Below are 26759 nucleotides of genomic sequence, written 5' to 3' on the forward strand. Positions count from 1 at the left end.
CCTGATCACTAGTTTGGTTCTTAGCCTTTTTATATTGGTTTTTTAAAAAAATATAACTTATCAAGCATTTATTTTATTTCCTACCTACATTCCTCCTTCCCCTCAGCTAAACTAGAAAGAAAAAAGGGAAGGAAAAAACCCTTTTTAATAAATGTAATAAAGCAAAACAAATGACCACATTGGCTGTCCAAAAATGAATCTCGTTTTGCCTATTAGTCCATAGCCTTTTTCATTTTTTATAATGTGGTATATCCAGGGTTTGTAGCATGGAATTCACAGACCTCCAAGGGAAATGGATGGACTTCAAAGGATCTGTGAACTTGGATAGGGATGGGGGGGGCAGATTACATATTGTCACTAACTGAAATTTAGTATTTTCTTTAATTATAAACATTTCTTCTGAGAAAGGGATCATTGGTCAGTAGGCTTCACCAGACTGACAAGGGGTGTGGTGGTCCATGACACTTTTATTTTTTTTCAGTTGAAAATTGTTTTACTTTGATTTTGAATCCTTCTCCCCTCTTCCTATACCCACCTGCTATCTTGATGGATTTAATGTATTGTTATACCAAACTCCTGTGTGTGTGTGTGTATACGTGTACATGCACATGGATTCATGTTCACATTTTCAGATTCAGATAAAAGTAAGGTTCATGAGATACTTATTCTTCTTCCCCCTTCCCCCATGTTTTTCATGTTCTCACATACTCAGTATTGAAAATAAGTCCCACCCTCTTGCTCCCCGTCTTTTTTCCTTCCTCCTTAAGCTTATCGTTAGTACAACAAAACAACCCCCAATCCCTCTGTCTTATTTAACTTATTCTGTGACCCTGAAAGATATATGGGTTTATTAGAATTAGCACTTCATCTTCGTTTATTCCTTTCCAGTTACTCAAATATGTTAACTTTTTATTTTAGAGAGAGGCAGCTTGGTTAGTACAGTGGATAGATAGAGCCTGGCCTAGAGTCAGGGAGAGCCAAATTAATCCCTTCAGACATTTGACTTGAAGTATAATTGTGAGCAAGTCACTTAACTTTTTCTGCCTGTTTCTTTATCTGTAAAATGGGAGTGACACCTACTTCATGAAATTGTTGTGAGGATAAAATGAGGCAAAATTTATATTTTGCAAACCTTCAATCACTATATATAAATGATTTTTTACTAAGAAGTCATATTCCATTCAAGATCCATTTTTTTCCCCCAGTAGGATTATACTCAGTCTTTCAGAGTAAGTTGTAAGGCTTTATTTTTTCCTTCTTAGAATACCATTTTCCTTCCTTCATAATGGTTGCTTCTTAGTGTTGTGTAATTTTTTGGTACTTGAACTCTTTCTGGCTGCTTTCACTGATTTTTTTTTTTCTTGGAAATTTCTGGAATTTTGGCTTTGACATTTCATGGTAGTTTTCGTTTCATAGATTTCTTTCAGGAGATGATTGGTAAATTCTTTTCTATTTTCACTTTGTTATCTGGTTCTAGGCAGTTTTCCTTAATGGTTTCTTGATTATATGGGGGTTTTTTGTTTTGTTTTGTTTTATGTCTCATGGAATCATTTTACTCCTTTTTTATTTTTAAGGACTTTATTACTTAGTTAAGGTGTTTTTCTTTTTTTTTTACCTTTTGTTCTAAGTTAATCTCCTTTCAGTTCTTTTTTTTCCCCAGAAGATCGTGTTTCAATTAAAAGATGATTTTTTTTTTATCTCTTTTTTGTCCTTGTGACCAGGCCCTTTTTTTTTCTCTGTGAGGTTTTGCTTGCAGTTATTCTGACCTGAATTATCCTCATGGGCATTTCTTAATCCATAATACTTATTCATAGTGCTCAGTGTCTTCTCCAGTCTCAATTCCTGATTTGAGACTTTGTGCCAAGACCAGGCTTTACTCTCCCTACTGCATTCTTAAGAGATTTAAGATCTCTTTGGTTTTAACCTCATTTCCTGGGTTCTTACTACTTGCTTTTATTTCCTCTGGTGTGTTAAGTAGAGACTTAGAGCACTGGCAGGCAGGTTTCAAACCTTCATGGATTGTCTGATTTTGGAGTACTCTAGACTCCCACTCCTTGTGCTTCCTGTTTTGAAGACTATGAGCTTCCTTTGCTAAATTTCTAATGGAGCATAAATAAGAGAACTGAATTGCTCTACAACTTTTTACCCCTCCATATTAACCAGAAGTCCTATTGCCTGTTTCTAGGAGCACCTCCATTCATACCTTCTCTCTAGGACATGAAGAAAATTAAGAATGTGTCTGAAATAATGTTGGTTTTGGGTTTGCGGTTTTTTTAAACTTTATTAAGCTTATTTTAGCTATGGCTACTTTCTATATTGTATACAAGTTTTTAATAGTTTCTTACTTTTTAATCCTTAGGTAAGGGAGGTAAAAATAGGCGCAGAGGAAAGAATGAAAATGAATCTGAAAAAAGAGAGTTGGTCTTCAAGGAAGATGGACAGGGTAAGTGTGATACTTTTCTAAGTTACCATTTTTTTTTAACATGTAGACTGTTTAGGAATTGTTAAATTAGTCTCCCTTGCCTTAGAAAGAGAAAAATGTATGGTTAAAATTCTGTTGGATTTTTTTTTTCTAGGAAATAAAATTTTAACTATAGTTGGCCAAGAGAAAGACTATACTGACTTAGTCAATACTCAATATCAGATGGTGATTTCTTTCAGTAATAGTTATATGTACAGTTATATTTTTCCTGGCTTTATTTTTCACTCTTCCCCTTTTTTAGTCACCTGGCTATAACACCCTCCCAAGAAGCCATAATATAGATCACAGAAATCTGAAGGAAAGTAGAGAATGGAAAAGCATAAATTTATAGGGGAATTATTAGATAGGCAGGGAGTTAAGAGTTGAATGAAATTTTGATTGTGAGACCACCTGGACTTTTTAAATTGGAAAATATAATTATTAGCAAGTATAAGTATAGCACCTTAGGCAGGCAAGTCATTTAACCTTGGGTTTCATGGGTGGATTATATCAGCAATGTCAAGCTCAAATAGAAATGGAGCCGCTAAACATATATAAGAATCCCTGGGCCCCATTTTGGCTTAGAAAACCACAAATTAACATTATTTGGTTTTTTGGTTGTTGTTTTGTTTAATTTTTTGTTTTATTGTTAAATATTTCCTAATTACATTTAAATCTGGTTCTGGCTGAGTTGTCTGCAGGCTGCATATTTTGGCACCTCTGCACTACATAATTCCTAAAATTTCCAGCACGTATAAAATTTTATATTTTGTGTGTGTGTGTGTTTATACATATGAGCACATATATATGTATACATATACAATTATGTATGCATGCATACACACACACACACAGCCCTCAAGGTTTCCTGTTAGAGGGGTCACTGTTTATGAAAGGAAATGCAGCATAATAAATTGGATTAATGGATGTTATATATTTGAAAAGTACTTTGATATTCTTCTTTATGACATGAACTATAATAAAACCTTGCTATTTGGACCAACTGAGAGAGGAACCCAATTTAGTTAATGAAAAGTCTGAATTATAAGAAATTTTTACAGGATTCCAGTTTCAGATTTTCAAGTAATACATAACAAATGGGGCAAGTCACTTAACCCTCATTTCCCTGCCCAAAAAAAAATACATAACAAATGAAATAAGATTTAACAGTGTAGAAGTATTCAAATAGTTATTCTGTAAACATGATTTAATGTATAATTTAAAATAATTCTAAATTACCATATCATTTTCACATAAAATTTCAAAACAGAATCTTTTAATACTTATATTATTTTAAAATGATAGGGCTAGCCATGGTGGCACATGGCTGTAATCCTTGTCCCAAGGGAGTCTGAGGCTGGCAGATATCTTGTGCTCAAGAGAAATGATCCATAGTGACATAAGCCAGTTGAAAGTGCACAGTAAACCCATTATCATTATGGCAAACCAGCTTAGATTGGAAACAGCAGGTTAAAGCAGATCATTAGTAGGATCAAGCCCCTGTATTTCAGCCCGGGTGAGATAGGGACACCTAATCTCAAAAAAGAAAAGAAAATTGTAATATATATTGAAGCCTTTTTATCAAACAGATTAATTTGTAGCAATTTTTAAATCCTGAGTAAAATGTTATTAATGCACTTTTTCTCTTATGCTCTTTGTTTTTAGAATATGCCCAGGTGATCAAAATGTTGGGAAATGGACGATTAGAAGCAATGTGTTTTGATGGTGTGAAGAGGTTATGTCACATCAGAGGAAAATTAAGAAAAAAGGTATATGTAGGGAAAGGAATGCACTGGGTATTTGTTTTATAATATGACTAATTATAGTTTTTACTGCAGGGAAAAGTAGTTCTACATTGCTACTTTACGTAGGGATATTCATTGCTGAAAGCTTCCGGTTTTCCTTAAGATCCTGCAGCGTGGTAGAGTGGAATAAGAACTGTATTGGGGGTTATGAGAACCTAGATTCAAATCCTAGCCACTTAGTGCCAGTATAATTTTTTTTTATTTTTAAATTTTCCATTACAAAGTCTCTCCCTCTGCCTTTCTTCCATCCATTGAGAAGACAAGAAATAGTCATTATATATGTGAAATCATGCATTAGCCACATTGTGGGGGGGAAAAGATGAGGAAAAAAAATAGGCTCCAATCTGTGCTTGTTCATCAGGTCTTTCTGGAGATGGTGAGCATTTTTCATCTTGGGTCCTTTGGAATTATGGTGGATCTTTGTATTGATCAGAGTAGTTGAGTCTTTCACAGTTAATCATGATGATCTGTTACTATGTACAATGTTCTCCTGGTTCTACTCACTTTGTATCAGTTCATATAAGTCTTTCAGGTTTTTCTGAATCTTTACCTCTCTTCCCAGTTCTTTCTTTCTTTCTTTCTTTTTTATTTTTTTGAGAGGCAATGAGGGTTAAATGACTTCTCCAGGGTCACACAGCTAGTAAGTGTCAAGCGTCTGAGGCCGGATTTGAACTCAGGTCTTCCTGAATCCATGGTGCTTTATCCACTGTGCCACCTAGCTGCCCCCCTTCCCTAGTTATTTTTTCTTATAGCACAGTAATTTTTTTTATTATTTTTTAGCACAATAATATTTCATCACAATTAAATGCCGCAATTTTTTTCAGCTATTCCCCAATTGATAGGCACTCCCCTCAATTTTTAGGTTTTGCCTCCTCAAAAAGAGCTGCTATAAATATTTTTGTACATGCAGGTAATTTTCCTTTTTCTTAGATCTCTTTGGGATACAGACCTAGTCAGTGGTATTGCTGAGTCAAAAGGGTATGCACAGTTTTATAGCCCATTCTGTTCTCCAGAATAGTTGGATCAGTATGATCTTTAGCAAGTCACTTGAATACTGGACCCTAGTTTAGAACTCTTTCTCAAAATGTCTTAAATGCATTAAATACATAGGTCTTAGAAAAGATGACAATTACATTTTTTTTTTTTTTTTGGTGAGGCAATTGGGGTTAAGTGACTTGCCCAGGGTCACACAGCTAGTAAGTGTTAAATGTCTGAGGCCGGATTTGAACTCAGGTACTCCTGAATCAAGGGCCAGTGCTCTATCCACTGCGCCATCTAGCTGCCCCGACAATTACATTTAAATACAGTTATCAAATTCACAGACCCCAGGTTAAAAAAAAAAAAAAAACTTCACTGGAATAAGGTTTGGCAATCAAATGACATGGCTCAGACTGTCAATTGTAATGTGCTTTTATTTTCAGATATTACTATAGAAATATACCCATCATTACATCAGTATATTGTACCTACTTTGACACTACTGTTTTGTTTAAATCTTTTTATTCAGGATTCCTAACATAGCAGTAAATTTTTTAAGTGGTTTTGAGAACAAAAGAATAAATGTAACTGTGATGAATCTCTTTGCTTGGACTCATAAAGCACCATTTTAATGTTTTATGTCCCAAAGTAGCAATAATCAATTTAAAGAAATGTCAGGCAAATGTATCAACATAGGAATAATCATCTTTTTAAAATTCTAGTTGGATTTTAGATATTTGAACACTTGTGCAAACACCTTATGGGTGTCTAGAAAGTAAAAAGGCTGATAACTTTGAGGCAGCTAAGTTGTAAAGCAGGCATTGGATCTGCAGTAAGGACCTACATTCAACTTTCAGTTCTCACAAGTTTATCACCTCTTGTACCTTGGGCAAATCATTGTGTTCTCTGAGAGTTATCTGTAAAAAGAGAGTTTTGAATGAGATGACCTCATAAAAGTCTTGTCTAGTTGCAAATATTATGACCCTACAAACATTACTGTGATTTCTGTGGAATTCTTAAATGTTTAAAGCATCAATATGTAGCAAGTTGGATGTACATTATGGAAAATGTAAAAAACACTGTAGATCTGTTATTTTTTTCTAAATTATAGTTATTTTACTGTGACTATATAGCATATATTATTTTAAAATTTAATCAGATTTATGGTTTATATTATTTTTAAGGAGGCATTTCTAAAATTATAAGCAAACCAGTTTTCTAAGAAACTGCAATTCTCATCCTTCTCCCTATTTTCTCTCTCCTCCATATATCATTCTCTACAACTGAAGTTGCAGCAGAAATATAGTGTTTCATTATGCAGTATGTTTTAATTCAAGAAGTCTAGCATTCAAAAGAACTCAACCTAAAACTAGCATATGCTGCCACCAAGTGTTGGTACTAGACCTGTTGTTGTCAGTATGGAAACCCAGAAAAGAAGATATTTTAGCTGAAATCCACATTAGAACTACTTTTTTAAACAAGTTTTAAAATTTTGTAATACTTAAAGTAGGTGGATTTTTTCATATTACTGGAAAATATATTAACCAAACATTGGTTTTCTTCATTTACAGCTTTCTTTTAAATAATCCCAACTAGTGACTTTGCCTTTTCTGGTGTCTTTCCTATATGGCTCCAAAAAAGTTTGAACCTATAGTGTACAGTAAAAATTAGATACAGTATCGGAAAGAAGTCCTTATTTTGTATTTCTGACTTTTTTTCTCCTTTCAGAAAAATTAGTTTTCTACTATGCATGGGAATATACATTTAGAGATATGAAGAATATTCTCCCTTATTTTGAGGTCTTCATCCCAGTTTTCCTGCCTTAGGAAACCACATTTTTTTCGGCCATTGGAGAATGAATACAGTAATATCTTAGACTTTGCCATAGCTCAATATAATAACAGTATGTCACCCTTAAAAACAAAGATGATCATTTTAAAATTTTCGTCAATTTTTATCAAATGGATTTAAGCACCTTGCACAGTTGATAATCTTTGTCTTAAGAAGCTGTAGTAGCTATAGGACAGTAAGAAAATTTGATTTGAGTAGAATACTGTATTTGGAGGGGTTTGTGTTTCTTTTCAGAGCCTTGTACTTAACTGTTGTGAGACTTATGATTTGGTGGAACATTCCATGTTTAAACTTGGTTTTGGTCCTTAATTTGTCTTGAGTTTAGGGGTTTGTGAATACTATAAATTCTTTTTTTACCTTTTATAGGTTTGGATAAATACATCGGACATTATTTTGGTTGGTCTCCGAGACTATCAGGTGAATATTTACTATTATTTAATTTGTTTACTGATATCCTTGTTAACAACTTTTCAGAGAAACTAAGAACTTAACAGGCACCTTCTTGACCAAATGAATGATCTAGAAAGCCCTGAATTCTCTCTGACAATGATCTTGTGATACATTTTTTCTCTGTGTGTTGAATACACTCTGAAAAGCAGTGCTTTTATTTCCTTATCATAAAACTCCTCTAACCTACTCTCAGAATGTCTCAGAATAGCATGAATGTGTTTGTCCTAGACATGTCTTTGCTACTATGATATGACTTTGTCATATTGCCCATCAGCTTTTATCTTTCCAGTCTCAAGGATCTTTATTCTTTGTGTCTATCCTATGGAATTCAATTCCTCACTTGATCAGTCTGTAATTTAGTTGCTTTCTGTAAACAGATTAATTAGCTACAGTTATGTTTAAAAACTATTCATTGGAACAATTTATTTTTCAAGTTGAAAATCTCACTTTCTTTAGAAAGAGTAATATATTTATCAACAAGCATTTTTAGTGCCTCCTGTTTGGTCAGGCATTCAGCTAGGGTCCTGAGGGTTCAGATAAAAAAATGAAACCATCTGTAAGCTTCTCACAAGGAAAAAGTGCATACATACATTTTTGTAGTATGCATATAAAGAAAATAAATACATGGGAAGGCACTAGGAATTGGGGATTCAGGAATGATAAAAATTCCTGTTTACAATGGCTTCAAGACATCTAATGCCAATATATATTATGGAAATAGACAACACATTTCATGTGTATTTTTCAAGTTCTTTTGATAGCTTTTTTTTTTTTTAAGTACATTCACTTTCAGTGTAGTCCACTCCAATTATTATAGTCTGTGGAAATTCTGTAGCCATAATCCCATACTACTAGGAGGAGGGAAATATTTTTTCTGTGGTCTAGATCCAAGATTGGTTCAATTAGGTGCTAATATTTCTCAGTTTGTATGCATTAGCTCCTTCCTGCTTTGTGATAAATACTTTAGGAATATGTAGATAGAAGCTTAAAAGGGGGTGAAAGGGTTACTTAAGATAGAAGCTTTAAAAGGGGAGAGAAGGCATTCCAGAATGAAGGAAATGAATTTACCATTTCTGTTTTTCAGAAACAGTTTGAAAGACATTTATAAAGCTAGTAGTGAATTTTGATTTAGCCAATTTTGAGTGTTTTATGTTGTTTTAAAGGATAACAAAGCTGATGTTATACTAAAATACAATGCGGACGAAGCAAGAAGTTTAAAGGCATACGGAGAACTTCCAGAGCATGGTAAGAAAGTGATATCTATAAATCTTTACCTGCTTGTCTTTCTGTAATTTAGGGTAAAAAATAAATTAAAACATCACTTTTACATATAACTTTCTACTTCACGTACAGAAGTAATTCCAAACAAGCAGTGATTCCTAGAATACCACTTATAGTAATTATTTGTGGGACTTCTATTCCCATATGATATCTCTGACCTTCAAGACAATGTTGCTAAAGTGATAATTTGGGGAAATGACAGAGTAAGGCATTTAAACAAATTCTCTTCAAGAGTTAGTCCATGCCTAAACTGAGCAAGAACATGAGGTAATTTAATGTTGGCATTGAATTTTTATAGGATAACCCTAACTTGAGTTATCCTAATATAGTGAACTCCAGTAGGATTTTTGTTCTTTTAGCTTTTCTTTTTCTTTTTCTTTTTCTTTTTCTTTTTTTTTTTGCGGGGCAGTGGGGGGGGGTCAAGTGACTTGCCCAGGGTCACACAGCTAGTAAGTGTTAAGTGTCTGAGGCCGGATTTGAACTCAGGTACTCCTGACTCCAGGGCCGGTGCTTTTCCACTGCGCCACCTAGTCGCCCCTGCCTTTCTAATATAGTGGGGTTTTTTCCCAAATTAAGAAAAATTGATATTCCTTTGTGATGCTGGATTATATATGGATACCATTGCCATAAACCTCAAGGGGAATAGCTGTTGTTATATGGCATTGTTAAATATAGCTGGCTAGAGATGTTTGTGTTTTGATTGATTTGGAATTATTTGTCTTGTGAATATATATATTTATACTATTAAATGATTTATAAGGTGTTGTATTTGATGGGAACATTTTTAATGATGTATAATATGAATTTGAGTTTTTTTTGTTGTTGTTGTTTTTTAATAGCTAAAATCAATGAAACAGACACATTTGGTCCTGGAGATGATGATGAAATCCAGTTTGATGATATCGGGGATGATGATGAAGACATTGATGATGTATGTGTTCAAATAATCCTTAAAAAGAAACACTTGATCTTCATATTATTTCATCTAAATATGTTCCAAGATTTAAACTAGTACAGTTAAAATATTATTTTAAAATACTGGCAGAGAAATTAAAACATTAACTTACTCAATTTAGTGGGGGGGTTTTAAAGTCCATCAAATATTTTATCTGAAAAGGTCAGTTTTCTTTTTGACAATCAAATGCAAGACAATTAATAACAGTTCCATACTCTAATCCCTTATGTTTGACTCTCATAAGAACCCTGGAAAAGATGGTCAGGGATATCGTCATTGCCCTTTCTACATAAGAAAACTGAAGTTCAGAGATATTAGATTGTCCAAGGTTATATGCCTAGTAAATGACAGATCCACAATCCTTGTTTCCTAATTCCTTATTCTTACTATTGTACCATACTCCTTTTCTAACAAGTCTTTTATTATAACCTGTAAATACAGTCAATATATCCTTCGAAGATAAAAGTGGTATAAAAACTAGTTGACTAAATTTTTATTAGCTCCTTGTTATATGTAAAGTATAATGCGATCTCAACAGAGAACTCCGTTTTAAACATAAACATATTTAATATATATGCTAGATAATTTTATATAAATATTTCACATAAATGCTGCACTAATATTCTATCATTTATTTGTATATTCTACTTCACAGAATATACTAATACCTAATACTAATAACTAGTTGATTTTTTTAACAGACTTCTCCCTTTTCTTGTCATGTGTGTGTATATGTGTATATGAAAGTGGACCCAAAGCTTGTTTAAATGTAAGAATGTTGCCACAATTACTAAACCAAATAAGTCTTTTTAAGTTTAAAAAGTGTATATTATTTTTGCAAAACGTTCCAGTGCCATAGTGCCTGAGAAAAAATATTTTATTACCTTTGTCCTGTTGCTATATTTGAATGAAATCTTAAGTTTTTCTTAATAAGATTGTTGAGGTCCCCCCCTAAAAAAGGCTAAATTTGGATGGTGTTACAAAGTCCCCTTTTTGTGTGTTTTTGGGAGGAACTGATAAAATTTTGCTTCCTGTGTGAACTAGAGGATTGGAGAAAGTAGTTAATTTGACCTTTAAGGAGTAGTAGAATTTTTTTTTTTTTAAGTGAGGCAATTGGGGTTAAGTGACTTGCCCAGGGTCACACAGCTAGTAAGTATTAAGTGTCTGAGGCCGGATTTGAACACAGGTACTCCTGAATCCAGGGCCGGTGCTCTATCCACTGCGCCACCTAGCTGCCCCAGGAGTAGTAGAATTTTAGATTGAAAAGGAACTGGGAAGCAAGGACAAAGAATATTTTTACTCCAAGCATGAGGCAAAATATGAAGTCAGGAATAACCTTGCTGTGTTTGAATGGAGACTGACTTGACAGACTGGGATAGAAGATTGATGTTGGGGAATAATAGCAGACAATTTTGGAAAGATATGTAGAGGATAAATTGTCACAGAACTTGCAGGCTAAAAAGTTTGACTTAAGCTGTGACCAGCAGGAAGTGGCATACAAATCAGTATATATGGGAAATTAAAAGTGGCATCAATTTTAGGGTGAATTGGGAAAGGCTGTGGTCAAGAAGCCCACATGGTAAACTACTGGAGTAGTCCTAACCTGGATTAGGCTAGTAGAAAATGAAATGGACAGCAAAAGATGGTTTCAGGATATGTTCAGTACTTGAGTTCATCAGCAAGTACTCTCCCTATACCATCATAGATCACAAACATGCTATGTTTTAGTAGGGGATCATTAAGCGGCTGTGGCAGAGAAGTTCATTTCCCTGTCATTAACCAAGTGATGAGTTTTTTTTTCAGGTTAGTTAGATTGGTATAAGATACAGTATATGGAGAGAAAATGGAAAAGACTTGGTAATTATATTTAAATTTATTTATTTTTGCAGGGCAGTGAGGATGCGACTTTCCCAGGGTCACACAACTAGTGTCTAGTATCTGAGGCCGGATTTGAACCCAGGGCCAGTGCTTTATTCACTTAGCCACCTAGCTGCCCAATTAGTTATATTTAGGTTAATTGAGTTACAGATGATTCCCAAATTAATCTTGGAACAATTAATAATGCCAAATTGCAAGATGAGGCCTTAGGAGAAGGAGCTGGTTGGCAGGGTTTAAGATGATCAGGATAGCATGATTTCAGTTATATTGGATTTGAGGCCCAGCGTTTTTGAATTGTAAAATAAAAATGATTCTTGATGTCATGAGAGTGAATGATTTTGCCTGATGCAGAGTATAGAGAAAGAAACCAAAGAGCCATGAACTTCTCTATAGTTTGGGGGTTTTTTCCCCTTCTTTGGCCAGAAGAAGCTCTGTTGCAACTGGTATATGAAATAAAGGAAGTTGTACCTTTCTGCCTTGACATCAGCACCCACACTTTGTTTCTCAAGTCCCTTTTCTGATTCTTTAGGAAAGAACCTTCAATAAATAAGACTTTTCATATCTACAAGTCACCAAACATTTATTAAGTACTTAATTATGTGCCAGACACTGCTTAGTCTTAAATAGCTAAGTCTGCAAAACAGGTCAAGGATACTTAAAGATTTTATTTCCTCAGTTCTTCTAGAAACAGTAGGCAGATGGGTAAGGGGAAAAAAAAGTGATGAAGAAATGGCTAAGTATTTTGGGTGTTGGAGAAAATGCATTGCCCCCTTTTCTTTAATATCCCCATAACCCCTTGTAAGTTAATTCAATAAGTACTTTATTAAATAATCCAGCTGTGTAGCAGGGCAGGTGCTGAAGCATGATCAAACAAAAAACTTAGAATTTAGTACAAAGACATAACTGTAAAACATTATAGGTTCATTAAAAAATGGAAATTCTTGTCATCTGAGGAGTTGCATACCTTTTAAATTCTGCTCTCCAAAGTCTGACCAGGTATACCTAATCTTTGTTGCTGGTTGGCCTCAGGATTGGATCTGAGAAAGAACTCTATTAGAGCTAAGCATGCTAACAAATTATAAAAGTTTGTATAATCCTAGTTCTCTACCATCATATAATTTTGGGGATAGCAGATGCGAAATTTTATTAAGAATTTCAAACGTAAATAAATACTCAAGTCTGGGTTTAATGTCTATACATAGATATTAAAATAAAGTGTTTACTTTTAAAACATCTGGGATGAATGGAAGTATTTGTTAGACATACTTTTATATTCCAACAAAATTGATTCTATAAATAATTATTAGTGTGGGTTTTTAACCATCAAATAATATATTTTATGTTAGAAAATAAGATAATGATTATGGTTGTTTAAAACGGAATCCTTTTGTTTTGATTCTCTTTATTTACAGATCTAAATTGAACTCTACGTTTACATTCCGATTTTTCTGAGGATTGTTCTACTTTGATATTTTCATTTGGATTTTTGGCCGAGTCCCATCCTGTTAAGAAGAATGAAACTTCACTAGTATGAGTGCAGCTTGTTAAACCAGACATTTATTTTCAATGTTTGTTTTAAAATATTTATATTTCTTTAAAAACTGATAATGCTGAATTACCTTAAGCAAAATGTTAAGCCCATTTTTGGTGAATTAGATCTTCAACGTTTGGGTAAAGAACCATAACATCTATTTGGTTGGTGTTTTTTTTTTTTAAATGCATTACTGCCTTTCCTATTTTGACCACCTCACTTCTAGTAAATTGATGTTTTGAATAAATTGTTTGCCCTATGATTATCATGGATTAGAATTAAATCCCTAGTTTGAATTTGTGTCTTTTCACTGTACAGAGTCTTTCTGTATGTTCCAGTTACTTATAACTTCACTTGAGTTTTTGATAAAATTTAAGGGAGGCAGAAATCTGCATTTAAAGTCATAATGCATGGGTCTGTTTTTTCATATTTTAATAGCTTGTGGCTATTTTTATACTGATTTTGATATTACACACATTCAGTAATCTCATCTGTTGCCACCATAAAGAAGTAAACTCTAAAAGAAGCATTTCAAAAATGCAGGTATTTTAAAACTATTTTTAATTTGTAAGATTAGTAGTTGCAGAAATTGAACACTGGGTGGCACCCAGTTACCTTAAAACATCAGATATAGTCATACGTTAGTTGCAGATTTTTTTTTTTGTATCGAACAATGCCAAGAAAGTTTCCCAAACAAAAAAAATAAATGGTTAATTATCTTTTAAAGGTAAACATGTAGAATATTTTTGCAGTACAAAGGGGTTATGTTTTAAATGTCATTTTATCTTAAGCTTTAGAAGACATGTACCTTGCTAGATAAAATTTTCTATAGGTTATGTACATTTAAATTACGATGTATAAATGAAAATTGATGTCAACTTCTAAAAATTAAGTTTTTGTCCAAAATTAACCTAAAGGGGTGGAGAAAACAAAGAAAAGACAGACTCCAATTTCTGAATGGAAGAGCCACTCCTTAGAAGTCTAATAAAGACTAATCATTATGTGGAGATGAACATATTTTAGCCTTTGTGTTTTAGGATGTGTTTTGTTATGCATACATATTTTGTACCTTACTGGAATTTATTTTATTTTATTTTTGGTCTGCACCTGTGATTCAATTGGTGTATGAAACTTCCTCTCCCATTACAGATGGGTACCTGTTACACAGTTTTACGGTTTTGGAGAGTTGTCTGGGACACTGAGAAGTTAAGTGACTTGATCTGTGTTAGAGGCAGAAATTTGAACCCAAGTCTTCCAATGTCAAGACTGGCACTCTATCCACTGTAACACTCTGCCTCTAACTCAAAATTTATAGATCTTTATTTCCCCCAGCACGCTTTTTAAAAAATCATTGTCAGTTATGATAAGTCATATTTCTATAGTACTTTTAAGGTTTACAAAGTGCTTTCCTCACTTCAGTTCTGTGAGGTAGGTAGTGCAGCTATCCCCACTTTGTAGTAATTAAGGCTACTCAGAGTTTGTGATTTTGCCATGGTCATAAAGCTAGTAAGTGTTAGAGCCAGGATTTGAACTTAGGTCTCTTTATTTCCATGTCCAGTGTTCTTTCCACACCATGCTGCCTCTCAACTAATAGTCATGAAGTCATGTTAAGGGCTGGACTATATAAGGATACAATAAGCCACATTCTTATCCTATGCAATTCTAAGGAAGAAAATCAAATGTGTAGTTTGAGAAACTTACATCTATTTTGGTCCCCTGTGATCTTATAAATGAGGAAAAATACAATGAAATGGAGGGAAGGCTTTATCTTTTCTTTTTAAACAAGTCAAAATACACCACACCAACTTTATTATTATTTCCTTTGCTAAACATCAAATATTGGTAATAAGAATTCTGTGAGTCAAGGAGGTATAATAATAAAACCTGGTTTTCTTTATTCTGTATCTAGGGAAAGGAAAATAGAGCATAGAGACAACTCAGTTTTTCCTTCCTTAATTGCATATACCTAAGTATCACTAGTTAATAAGTGAGTGAACCTGAGATAGGTAATTACCTGTTGGGCAAATGGGGAAGGGATTTTTGGTTTGCTTACTAATACATGTAGGAAATGGTGCTAAAGGCTCTTTTTGTGATGATCATTTACTTGTGTGGTGGGAATTCCATGGTAAACATACTGCCTATGGAGAATTTTATCCAGATCATGAGATGAATTGCTATCAGGTATAATGTTAATGCCTTGCTGAAAATATATATCTATATCCATGTGTAGATATAGATATCCTCTTCATAGGGATGTATAAATAGCAGATTTGTTCATTAGGGTGTAAATTAATCGTTGTTTACCTTAGAACTCCACAAGCACCTTTATGTGAATGATATGTCTATGAATTTCATCAGGTATTTTAAAATTCTCTACATTTTGCATTTCACACATTTATAAATGCATTTTTCTGCCAATTCCTTTAAGGAAGGCATAAATTCTACAAAAGGTTTTTAATAGACTCTGAATGAGACTCTGACTTAGGAATTTTCCTGTGGCTACTTAACCCATGCATGCATAACAAATATCTAAAGTTATTTGCTATGCCCAGACTAATGTCCATAACTTACAGACCCTTGGTTTTAGTGCTTTCAGTCAATGCACAGTAAGATATCCTGGTTCTAAGTTTGAATCTGTTTGATCTAGGATTGAAGTCATTGGGTTTAAAGTTTGGTTGATAAGCAACTCATTTTAGAAAACTGTTTAGATTGGTTATGGGATTTTCATAAGGGTATTTTTGCTGATTAACTTTTTTTTTCCTGATTAACTTTTTTATATGAAATGGGAGTATTCGGTAGAACTCACTATTACATTCTTTGATTTCTGCAACACTATATACATGCATATTATGGTATACACAGAGAAAATTTTTAAATGTGAGAACATTTTGGGCAGTATATATGGTGCTGATGAATTTGAGAAATGGTCAAATTGTCTTTGTTATTGATAATGCATTTGGTTAGATGAGTGCATCTTTAAGTGCACTTTTTTTGCACTATTGATCTTTCTTCCTCACCTCATTAAGAGTGTAGATATACTATATCACTAAAGTGACTGGATGGCCAAATTAGAAAGATTAATATGTCAAGACTGTGCCAACATTTAATTCTTTGACTGTTAAATGCTATGAAATCTTACTCTTTCTGAAGAGATCAACTCATTTACGGAACCTGTAAACACTGCATGTTTAGAAATATTTGTACTTTAGTAATGAATTGCCTTTGGTTCACTACAACCATATTTCTGGCATTGTGGCTATAAATATACTTGCTTTTAAAATAATTATTTGTGATTGGTAGTTTAAATATCACTGTATTGCACAAAAATATTACATTATATGATGTTGAACAGCATCAGTAAGTATAAGCTGGAGGTGCTGGCTTATAGCAACCCTATTAGAGTAGTAATTCCACATTTTGAATATAATACCTAGGTTTATTTTTTTAAGTAGATTTGCACTTCTTTTTTTCATGTAGGAGAGAAGTTTTAAATAGTATCTAATTTTGAAAATGAAATGCTTATTTTATAGGGTTTTCTTTTGTGTGAAATGAACTAATAAGGGTTGTTTTTATCATGTAGGCTTTAGAGAGAGCCATCCTGATTAGTATTATGATGGTACTACAAGGGAGGCCATCAAATTCATATAGTAGTTTATAGTCTTCAGTATTGATTATTGAACAAAATGTATTGAAGATTAAAGTTTTATATTTCTTACATTATATATGATTACCATAGAGATTGAGAGAAATTTCAGTTATTCTAGAAATTTTTTTTGTCTTTAACCTGTTTAGTAAAGGTAAGTTAATGTTTAATTTGGAGTCCTTTAAAATTTGAATTGATAGATTACCTTAAACTACTCAACCCAATTTTATCTTGCTCAATTTAATTACTTGAAGAAATATGTTGAGTATCAAGATCATTTGTATGCCAGAAATTAACATATGAGATTATTTAGTTCAGCTCCTAGTCTATAATTGAAAAAATCAAAGTTATACAAGTTAGAGGCTGAGTTTGCTGATTCCTCATCAGTCCAAAGCACTTTACACTGAGCTGCCCTTATTTCATCAAATTTGTTCATTTTAAACATGCTGTTTTAATTATTACTTTTTTAGAAAAATTTAAATGGCATTTAAGTCAACCAAGACCCAATTCCTGTGCTACCTCGTGCAATTTTAGAGTTGAAAGGAACTTTTAGAGACCATTTAGACCCCCTCACCTTTCATTTTACAGTTGAGGAACTCAGGCTTAGAGAGTTTGTGATTTGCCCACGGTACTATGGGTCCATTAAGTCTTCCCTCAACTCTCCTTTACTCCCACAGTGTAAAAGGTCTTGCTTCAGAGCTTTCCTCTGTATTTCTCTTCATTATGTTTAGTTGATCCTTCACCATCTCATAGAGATCTTTTCTTTTATTCTATGATGATGTTGAATTGCTTTACTGTGAAGACTGAGGGTTTTTTAATGGTTCTTTATTCTGAACTTCACAAACACATTTGCTTATACCAAGTAGGACTTTAAAAAGATTATAAGTAAAGCGGTAGCTATTAAATATTTTTAAAGTACATATTAATTCAGTATGTTAACTTCAAGCCTGTTCTGCTTTTCTTCATATTTCCTTGAAAATTTTCTGTTCTGTGCATTTTTTTAAATGCTTCACTGACTGAGACTTTTAGGCTTGAGCTCCCCCATCTCTCCCGTTAACTTAAAAACTCATCACATCCTTCTCTGTATTCTCAAAAAATGTAACTTTATTTATCAAGGCTAACCACTATACTTATCCCATTCCCTCCTGGCTTTTCCAGGAAGTTGATTCAGTTGTACCTGGCTCACCTTTAAACACCTTTGTCACATGTCTTCAACCTCTCCCTCTTTACTAATGCCTTCCTCTATGCCTACACACAGTGCCAAGTCTCCTCTAAAAAAAAAAAAAAGAGCCTTCCCTTGACCTTGCCATTCCTTCAAGCTATCCTATATCTGAAACTAAAAGTTTGTGCTCCATATATTTATATTCACATACCATTCATCTTTAATCCTGTACAGCCTAGTTTTCACTTAACTGCATTGTTAAATCTGACAGCCTCTCAGGCCTTGACCTATTTTTACAGTGTTCAACATTTTAAACTACCTCTTCCATAACCTCATCTGTTGGCTTCTACTGACACCAGGAGGTTTTTTGTTGTTGTTGTTTTGATTCAGTTTTCAACTCCAGATTCCTTCCCTCCCAACCACCCACTCCTCTTATTGAAAAAGGAAAACAAAATCCATTACATACATGTATGGTCAAGCAAAACACTCTCCATGTAAAAATACATTTATATTCATATACACACATTTCAATCTGCACTCTTGAGTCCATTGCCTCTATCTGAAGGTGGGTAACGTGTTTCATCATGAGTCCTCTGATATTATGGTTGGTCATTATATTGTTCAGAGTTCCTCAATCTTTCAAAGTTAGTTGTCTTTATAATGCTGTTATTGTTTATGTTCTGGTTCTGTTTACTTCATTTTGCTTCAGTCCATATGAGTTTTCCCAGGTTTCTTTGAAACCATCCCCTTTATCATTTCTTAGAATAGAATAGTATTCTGTCACAGGCAGCTGGTGACTCAGTAGATCGAGTGCTGGGCTTGGAGTCAAGAAGACATGAGTTTGGATTTTATTAGCTGTGTGACCCTGACCAAGTCACTTGACCTGTACATTAGTTTTCTCAACTGTAAAATGGGGATAAATAATAACTTCCCAGGGTTCTTATAAGAATCAATAAGATAATATTTGCAAAAATCATTTAGCATGGTCCTAGTACATAGTAGGTACTATATAAATTCTTATTCAGTTCTCTTCCCATCTCATTTATATGTAATAGCTTGTTCAGCCCTTCCCCAGTTGATGGACACCCCCCTCAGTTTCAAATTCTTTGCACCATGAAAAGAATTGTTATATTTTGTATATGTGGATCTTTTTCCTTTTTTGAAAATAATCTCTTTGGGGTGTAGACATAGGAGCAATATCATTGAATCAAAGGGTATGAAGTTTAATAAATTTGGGCCTATTTCCAAAATGCTTTTCATAATGGCTGGACCAGTTCATGGTTCTACCAACAGTGCATTAATGTAACTTTTTCCACAGCCCCTCCAACATTTGTCTTTTTTTTTTTTTTCCCCTTATTTTTGGTCAACTTTACCAACCTGATAAGTATATGGTGATACCTCAGTTGTTTTGATTTTCATTTCTCTATTAAGGATTTAGAACGTTTTTCATATGGCTATTGATACCTTGTGGGTTTTCTTCTGAAAACTTCTGCCTATTCATATCTTTTTGACCATTTTTTACTTGAGATAAAAATCAGGTGGAGTTAGGAAGACCTGAATTCAAATCTGGCCTCAGACACTATCTCTGTTAGTTACCCTGGAAAAGTCACTAACTACTGTCTGCCACAATGTCCTCAACGGTAAAATGGAGACCATAAAATAACACCTACCCCCCAGAGTTCTTGTGAGGATCAGTTGAGAGAACTAAAGCACTTAGCATGGAACCTTGCACATAGTAGGCGCTTAATAAATTCTTGTCCCATCTATTGCTATTATTAGTCATACTCCCTGGACAATAACCTGATTCCTCTTTTGCTTCCTATATCTGATCAGTTGCCAGATTTTTATGGATTCCACCACTACAGATTTCTCTAATATTCATTCCCTCAAACTTGCCAGGGCCTTTTTACTTATCAATAAAATTTTACAACCTACTGACCTCCATTCTCCCTAATGCATTTTGTACAGCTGTGCCCCTCCTTCCTCCCCTCCCCTCCAAAAAAATTCCTGACTAGTCCAAAAAACTCGTTGACTCCCTATTACATGTAAAGTACAGTATAAATTCCTTACCTGGGTATTTAAGGCCTTCAGCAATTGGATTCTTAACTTTCTAGCCCTCAAACTACTCCTTTTCATAGTATGTTCTTCCCAGATATTTTTGTTTATACATTCATACAGGTCACATACACACACCCAATTGCCAGGTCATTCCTCTGTAGAAATCTCTGTTAAAAATTAAGTTTAGGGGGCGGCTAGGTGGCGCAGTGGATAAAGCACCAGCCCTGGAGTCAGGAGTACCTGAGTTCAAATCTGGTCTCAGACACTTAACACTGTGTGACTCTGGGCAAGTCACTTAACCCCAATTGCCTCACTAAAAAAAAAAAAAAAATTTAAGTTTAGGCTTAATGCCCTCTCAACAACCCCTCCCCACTTACAGCTGAGAGTTGTCTTTCTCAAATTTTCTTGGAGAATTTTGTCTGGAACTCCTATTTCACTTGATTACATTTTATATCATACTATACATGTATCCTGTTTATTTTTTTAAGTTCCTTGAGGATAGAAACAAGTTTCCTCCTACCCTCCACCCCTATCTTTATATCTTCACATTTCCCCCTTCTGGACAACAAACTTGTTTGGATTGATTAAATTGTTTTGTACTATAGTACACCTGTATAAAGTGTTAGCACCCTGAGGACAGGAATGCTTTCATTTTTGTGCCCACTTCCAAGCATAAAGTTTAATGTTGGCTGAAACATCAAACTAGCTTATGCTATGTATAAATTTAATTAATTCTGATTTGACAATAAACTCAATTTTTAGATCTTTCAATGAAATAAAGTGTCATGTTTTAAGAAAAATATACTTTGATCACACCTGCTAACTTGTTTCCTTGATTTAGATGATTTTCTTTATCAGCCTTTTAAAGTTTAGTATATGCACTGGACTAGGATTTTCTAATTGTTACCTCGTATCTTTAGTTAAAGCATTTCCCAAAGTGTCTTAAGATCTTTTTTCTGATGGAATAGTCATTTTTTAATTCATGCCAAGCCTGCCAAACTGCATAGCCCGTTATTGTTGAATTTGTCAAAGGTCTCCTAGAGATAAATGATCCAGTACTTCCTATAAAAATTTGCTGGTCTTTTGAAAGTGGAAGTTTAAGGTGGTAGTACTCATGCTAAAACACCAAAAGGCCCAGATAATGTGGCAGTATGACCATATAAGCATTTTAATTTGGGCCTCAAAAAACATAAGCAAACCATATATATCTAGTTTATACCTCTGTGACCAGCAGCAAAATTTGACATGATCCATCTAATTTGGCCAATATTGTATACTGAAAACACTTTTGAACTAAACCTCTAATAACTCTTCAGGACATTGGTTTTTAAAATAAAGCACTAAGCACTGAAGGTATTTGGGGGACTGGAAGAGGAGGAAAATAAATACTGATTTTGATAGTATTGGATAGGACCTTAGAAATCATATAAACCTTTTTTTTTTTTTTTTTTTTTTTTTTTTTTTTTTTTACAAATCAGGAACCAAGGCCCAAAATTACTTCAAGGATTAGATGGGACAGAATCAGGAGTAGGACTTATTTCTCTGGATTACCAGTTGAGCAGATTTATTAATCGCCTACTATGTGCCAGGTATTGTGCTCAAGGTTAATAGGTTTTATTCAAGTAATAAAGTATGCTTTTAGGAGATTTTTCTTTTAATAATAGAATCAGAATAACTATTAAGTTACTAAGGGAAACATAATCTGTTAGGCATGTGAGCTCTTGGGAAACTTAGTGGTTTTGTTTTGTTTTGTTTTTGTCCAGACTTTCTTTGTTCTTGGTGTAGAGAACTGGTGAACAATTCTTCCAGCAGATTGGCGCCTGCAATAAGATATACAAAGAATTACCTAAAAGCGCTAACAGATCAGGTGACTATACATGGTCACACAGTTGTATCTGAGACAGGACTTGAACCCAGGTCTAACTGATTCAGACCACCTCTTTATCCATTATACCTGTTAAGTTTATACAGTTCTCTTTATTTGGAGTTCAGTGTATGTTAAAATATTGTACATACTTAGCATACAATGGGGAAAAGTTTTAAAATTCAGCAAATATTCAACACCTACTATGTATAAAATAGGATTACTACGTGGCAGGGGCAAAAACAAAGGTATGGAGCTTAAATCTAGTTGGAAAAATGATTGCCTAACCTAATAACTATAATGTAGAATAGAACCTCATAATATGAGAACTGCAAGAAATTAGGGTTTGCTTAATTCATATATACACATGCTATATAGACATACAGATATAAATTTGAGTAGAGGAAATATGACAATTCATTCTGGACTTTGTCTTATCCCTAATTTAGTCAGCAACTGGTAGTGAAGCTAGTACATATAGAATTAGCTGAAGGATTTTGGAATGGGCTAGGTTCTGTCTTTTTTCCCCAAAAATACCAAATCCAAATTCTGTCTATTAAGATTGTAAGCTCCTTGACAGCAGAACTGTCATTTTTCATCTGTGTATCCCCAGTGCCTTGCACAGTGCCTATGGCACATAGTAGCTGCTTAATAAAGGTTGATTTAATTAAATCATTGTTGAATGCTACTTTTTGAATTTTTAGTAAGACTCCAGCCTAGCAAGTATAGTCATTATTTCCTTTCAGAAAGTAAATAATAAACTCTTCAATAGTTGTGTTTTGTTTTATTTCCGACATCCAAAAGTCCCTATGAATTATATTATTAAAATGAGGAAGTTTTCTAAATATGTTGTCAGTTTGAGTGGGCAAACAGTTGTTAATTTTATTTCATCAGTTTAGGGAGCTTCTTAATACTTTTGCAGATTTGCTGCTGCTTTGCAACTTAAAAATCACTGAGAAGTTAAGGAATTTAACTCAGAGCCAGTATGTGTCAGAGCCAACAATTGGTTCTTAAAATCTACCTGACTACAAGGCCCATTCTCACTCCACCATTAAGTGTGAACTTGTGAATGTTAAACTGAATAATAATGGTTTAAGAGTGTAAAGCCAGAGATGTCTGTTAGGGTTTAGTATTTTGTTTTCCTACATGCCTAAGTTGGTTAAATGTAAGCTGTGTAAAAATAAAAGCCAATAAGATATGTAAATAAGGGTGAAATAATTGTTTTTTCCCATCTCAAAAGATGTATCAGTTGGATTCTATCCTCGGGCTTATCCCATTTATGCTTGCCATAAGGTAATTATATACTATTTACAATTAGCTTTGCCATTAAGTCCTTTAAAAAATCAATACCTATTCCACCTTTTCTTAGCCCCACTCAGTCCCAAATACTTTTCATAAAGAATAAAAATGGGGGCAGCTAGGTGGCGCAGTGGATAGAGCACTGGCCCTGAAATCAGGAGTACCTGAGTTCAAATCTGGCCTCAGACACTTAACACTTACTAGCTGTGTGACCCTGGGCAAGTCACTTAACCCCAATTGCCTCACTAAAAATAAAAATAAATAAAAATGGTACCGTTCTATTTTGGTATACATTTATTCCATGAAAATACATGCCTTCAAATCTAATTTAAATTTTTTTTGAACAATGACATATTGATGTGTTTTAATCTTCAGCTGCTAAAGAATAAGTGCCCTTTTAGATTAGCACGCTGATGTCTACATGTTAATGGCCATATCAAGTACAAACACTAAACCTTGGCTTGTGCTTAACTTTGAATGGAAATTAGGGAGGAAAATCCTTAGGATATGTTAGAAAGCAAGAACTTGGTAATTGTTTTAATTGAATTTACTCTATTCATTTAGTTAGGCTTTCATCTAAACATTTCTTCAATTTGCTTGGGTTTTTTAAACTAAGACATTGAAGCTGTGTGAGGAACAATTGGTGTTCCTCACTTTATTTCTAGGAAATCATATCCTTTTAATCTTATTGTGAGTAAATACTTATTTTGTTGAATTTATTATCCATAAAGGTTTTTCATCATATTCTACCAAGCTAAATTTCTAGACCGGCCTGACCCAAGCTTGGCCCAGAACATTTGGTATTAATCCTCAGAACTGGATTGCAATAATTTCATGGTTGAAATACAGTAAGAACTATATGTAAGAAAAGGAGTTTCAAATGGTTAGGTGATGGCATCCTCTGACTGTAGCCCTTCTAGTCAAATATCAGACTTTTCAATGAGAGAGTGTAGGCCCTCACTGATCCTGTAGGATTAGCCTGACAGATATTTAAAGAAGCTTGACAGAGAGACAAAGTATTTGCTTCTTTCTTGCTAAAGATTTTAGAAAAGCTTGATCTTCATATATATTAATTCCTAGGCGGTAGCTATAGTTCGAGTCTAGGGCTTGGAGACAACTGGACAATCAAAGGTTTTCTGTTTTGGTGTCAGGACCAATGGAGGAATTTTGTCTCCTGTTTGTGGGGTATGATAGTGCCCATCAGAATCCATTTACTGAATAATGAGGTTGATGCCTTTAGAAAAATAGCAGAGTTTAGGTACTTGCTCCTTCAGTCTGGACATGATGACTGATGCTTTGTGGCACTGGGTATGAGACCATATGGTCTCCATAACTAATGATAAGTCAGCTACTTCTGTTGTTTCTCATATCAGTGAAACCATCCATTTTTGAAAAGATCAGTGACATGATCCCACATTGTTCTTGACCTTCCTCCAACTGGTAGATTGATTATATTGGCCCTTTTCCCCCATCTCAGCAAGAAGTTTACCCTTACTGCACGCAGTTTAAACTTACTCAGGATATGGCATTAGCATAAACAGCCATTAGCAAAGCTATTTTAGAATATATCCTTATTCCTTAAGGGGCTCCCTGCACAGCATCTATTTTACTGCAAAGGAATAACAAAGTTGGGCCCATCACCATCACATTTGCTGGACTTCATTCTCCATACCACCCTCAGGCAGCTAGAATTGTTAAAAACTGAAATGGACCCTTAAAACAACTTCTAAATAATATCCCTGATTATCAGTGTTGGGTGTCTGTAGTGGGCTAGACATGACTTAAACCAGCGTAGTTTAGGTCTGATATGAGACTCAGTCCATTCAACCATTAACAACAACAAAATTTACTTAGCCATAGTGTAGAAAGGATCCTCAAGAATACATCACAAAGATGGTGGGTGCTGTGGTATTATCCAATTAGACCATGAACACTCCAATAAAGCTCAAAGTGTATCAGAAGGAATGATGGAAAAACCAAAGAGAATCTGTAATTATCTCTATCCTATCCACAACTACACAAAAAGACTGCCAGAATCTTGCAGGTGAGGAGATGTCAAGGTAGATGGTAGGTACAATATAAAGTATTCCCATAACGAAACAGGCCTAAGCAGTATCCAGTTAAGAGCAAATGAGTCTCAGTTATAACAGAAGGTTGGCCTAAAGTAGTGTCCAGTGCAGCATATCCCTGGAGTCCCAGCAGGAGACAAGCGTGCCCTATATAGCACACAATGCAGGGCAACCCCAGACCCCTAGCAAGAGATAAGGCCCCAAGTAGTGTCCAGCACAGGACAGTGCTAAAGGCAACAGGATACATACAGGTCTAGAGCAGTACTGAGACATCCTGAGATTGAATCACAACAGGGAATAGGCTTAGACAATTCCTGCAGAAGGTGAGGCTTAACCTTAGCTACTATATCCAGGACTAAGCAAGGCCTGCCCTCATCATCCAGGGACGCAGGAGTAGAGCCTGTCCCAAACGCAAACTTCCAACCAAGAAACTGAGGCTAAAGATTGGAATAAACAAACAAACAAACAATGAAGAAATACCTCCAAGAGGTAAACGTGGAAGAAGAGTAACTCCACAAAGCAAAGCCTCAAAGAAAAAAAATGTCATCTGTCCATAAGGACTACAAAAGTACATAGAAGAAATAAAACAAGATAAAAATAGAATATCTAAAAAGGCATGAATGGCAAAGATAAGTCATACCTTTGAACACATAGTGGATAGATTTTACCTAAGACTGAACTCTCAGAAAATTAGAAGGGGCCAAACAAATATTAAAATCAAGGCTGGGGGGGGGGGCTGAAAAAAAAAAACTAATCTGGGAAACAAGAAGAGACTAAGAATCATCAGATCACATGAAAATCATGATCAAAACCAAAACTCAGATACCTTATTTCATAAAATCGTAAATGAAAACTTGCTAGCTACCTTAGAATCAGAGGGCAGAGTGAAAATAGAATCCACCGGTCACCTCCTAAAAGAAACCCCCAAATGAAAACTTTTATTAGTCATAGCTAATATCCAATTTCCAGGTCCAAAAAAATCCCCCCAAAACCTGTAAGCAGCCAAAGAGTTTGAGTATCAAGCCACAGTCAGGGGGCAACTAGGTGCCGCAGTGGATAGAGCATAGGCCCTGGAGTCAGGAGGACCCGAGTTCAGATCCAGCCTCAGACACTCAACACTTACTAGCTGTGTGACCCTGAGCAAGTCACTTAACCCCAATTGCCTCACCCAAAAAAAAAAAAAAAAAGAAAGAAAGCCACAGCATCACACAAAACTTAGCAACTACCACTTCTAAAGGAAGGAAAGCTTGGACTACGATATTTCAAGGAGCAAAAGATAAAGACAACAAAGAATAATGAGTAAATCCTATAAATCCATAAAAGTAGAGGATTCCCAAACATTCCTAATGAAAGGGCCAGAACTGAGTAAGTCTTTTGAAATGAAAACAGGGCAAGAGAATCATGGAAAAGTATACACATATTTGTATAATTAGAAAGGACTGACAAGCACCTAGGTGACTCAGTCAGGAAGACC

At 34.5% G+C, this 26759-nt stretch overlaps 1 protein-coding gene across 1 annotated transcript in view; it reads left to right on the forward strand.

Annotated features, from left to right (window-relative positions):
* The window catches only part of EIF1AX (eukaryotic translation initiation factor 1A X-linked), a 33456-nt gene extending 11939 nt beyond the window's left edge, over nt 1–21517 (forward strand). The window contains exons 2-7 of the mRNA XM_043998305.1: nt 2360–2443; nt 4127–4230; nt 7462–7512; nt 8709–8790; nt 9666–9757; nt 13072–21517. Of these exons, the coding sequence (XP_043854240.1) occupies nt 2360–2443; nt 4127–4230; nt 7462–7512; nt 8709–8790; nt 9666–9757; nt 13072–13077 (419 nt within the window). The 3' untranslated portion in view covers nt 13078–21517. The remainder of the gene's footprint in view (nt 1–2359; nt 2444–4126; nt 4231–7461; nt 7513–8708; nt 8791–9665; nt 9758–13071) is intronic.
* The last annotated feature ends 5242 nt before the right edge of the window (nt 21518–26759 follow it).

This window comes from Dromiciops gliroides, chromosome 3, assembly GCF_019393635.1.
Source record: "Dromiciops gliroides isolate mDroGli1 chromosome 3, mDroGli1.pri, whole genome shotgun sequence".
NCBI classification, from domain to species: Eukaryota; Metazoa; Chordata; class Mammalia; order Microbiotheria; family Microbiotheriidae; genus Dromiciops; species Dromiciops gliroides.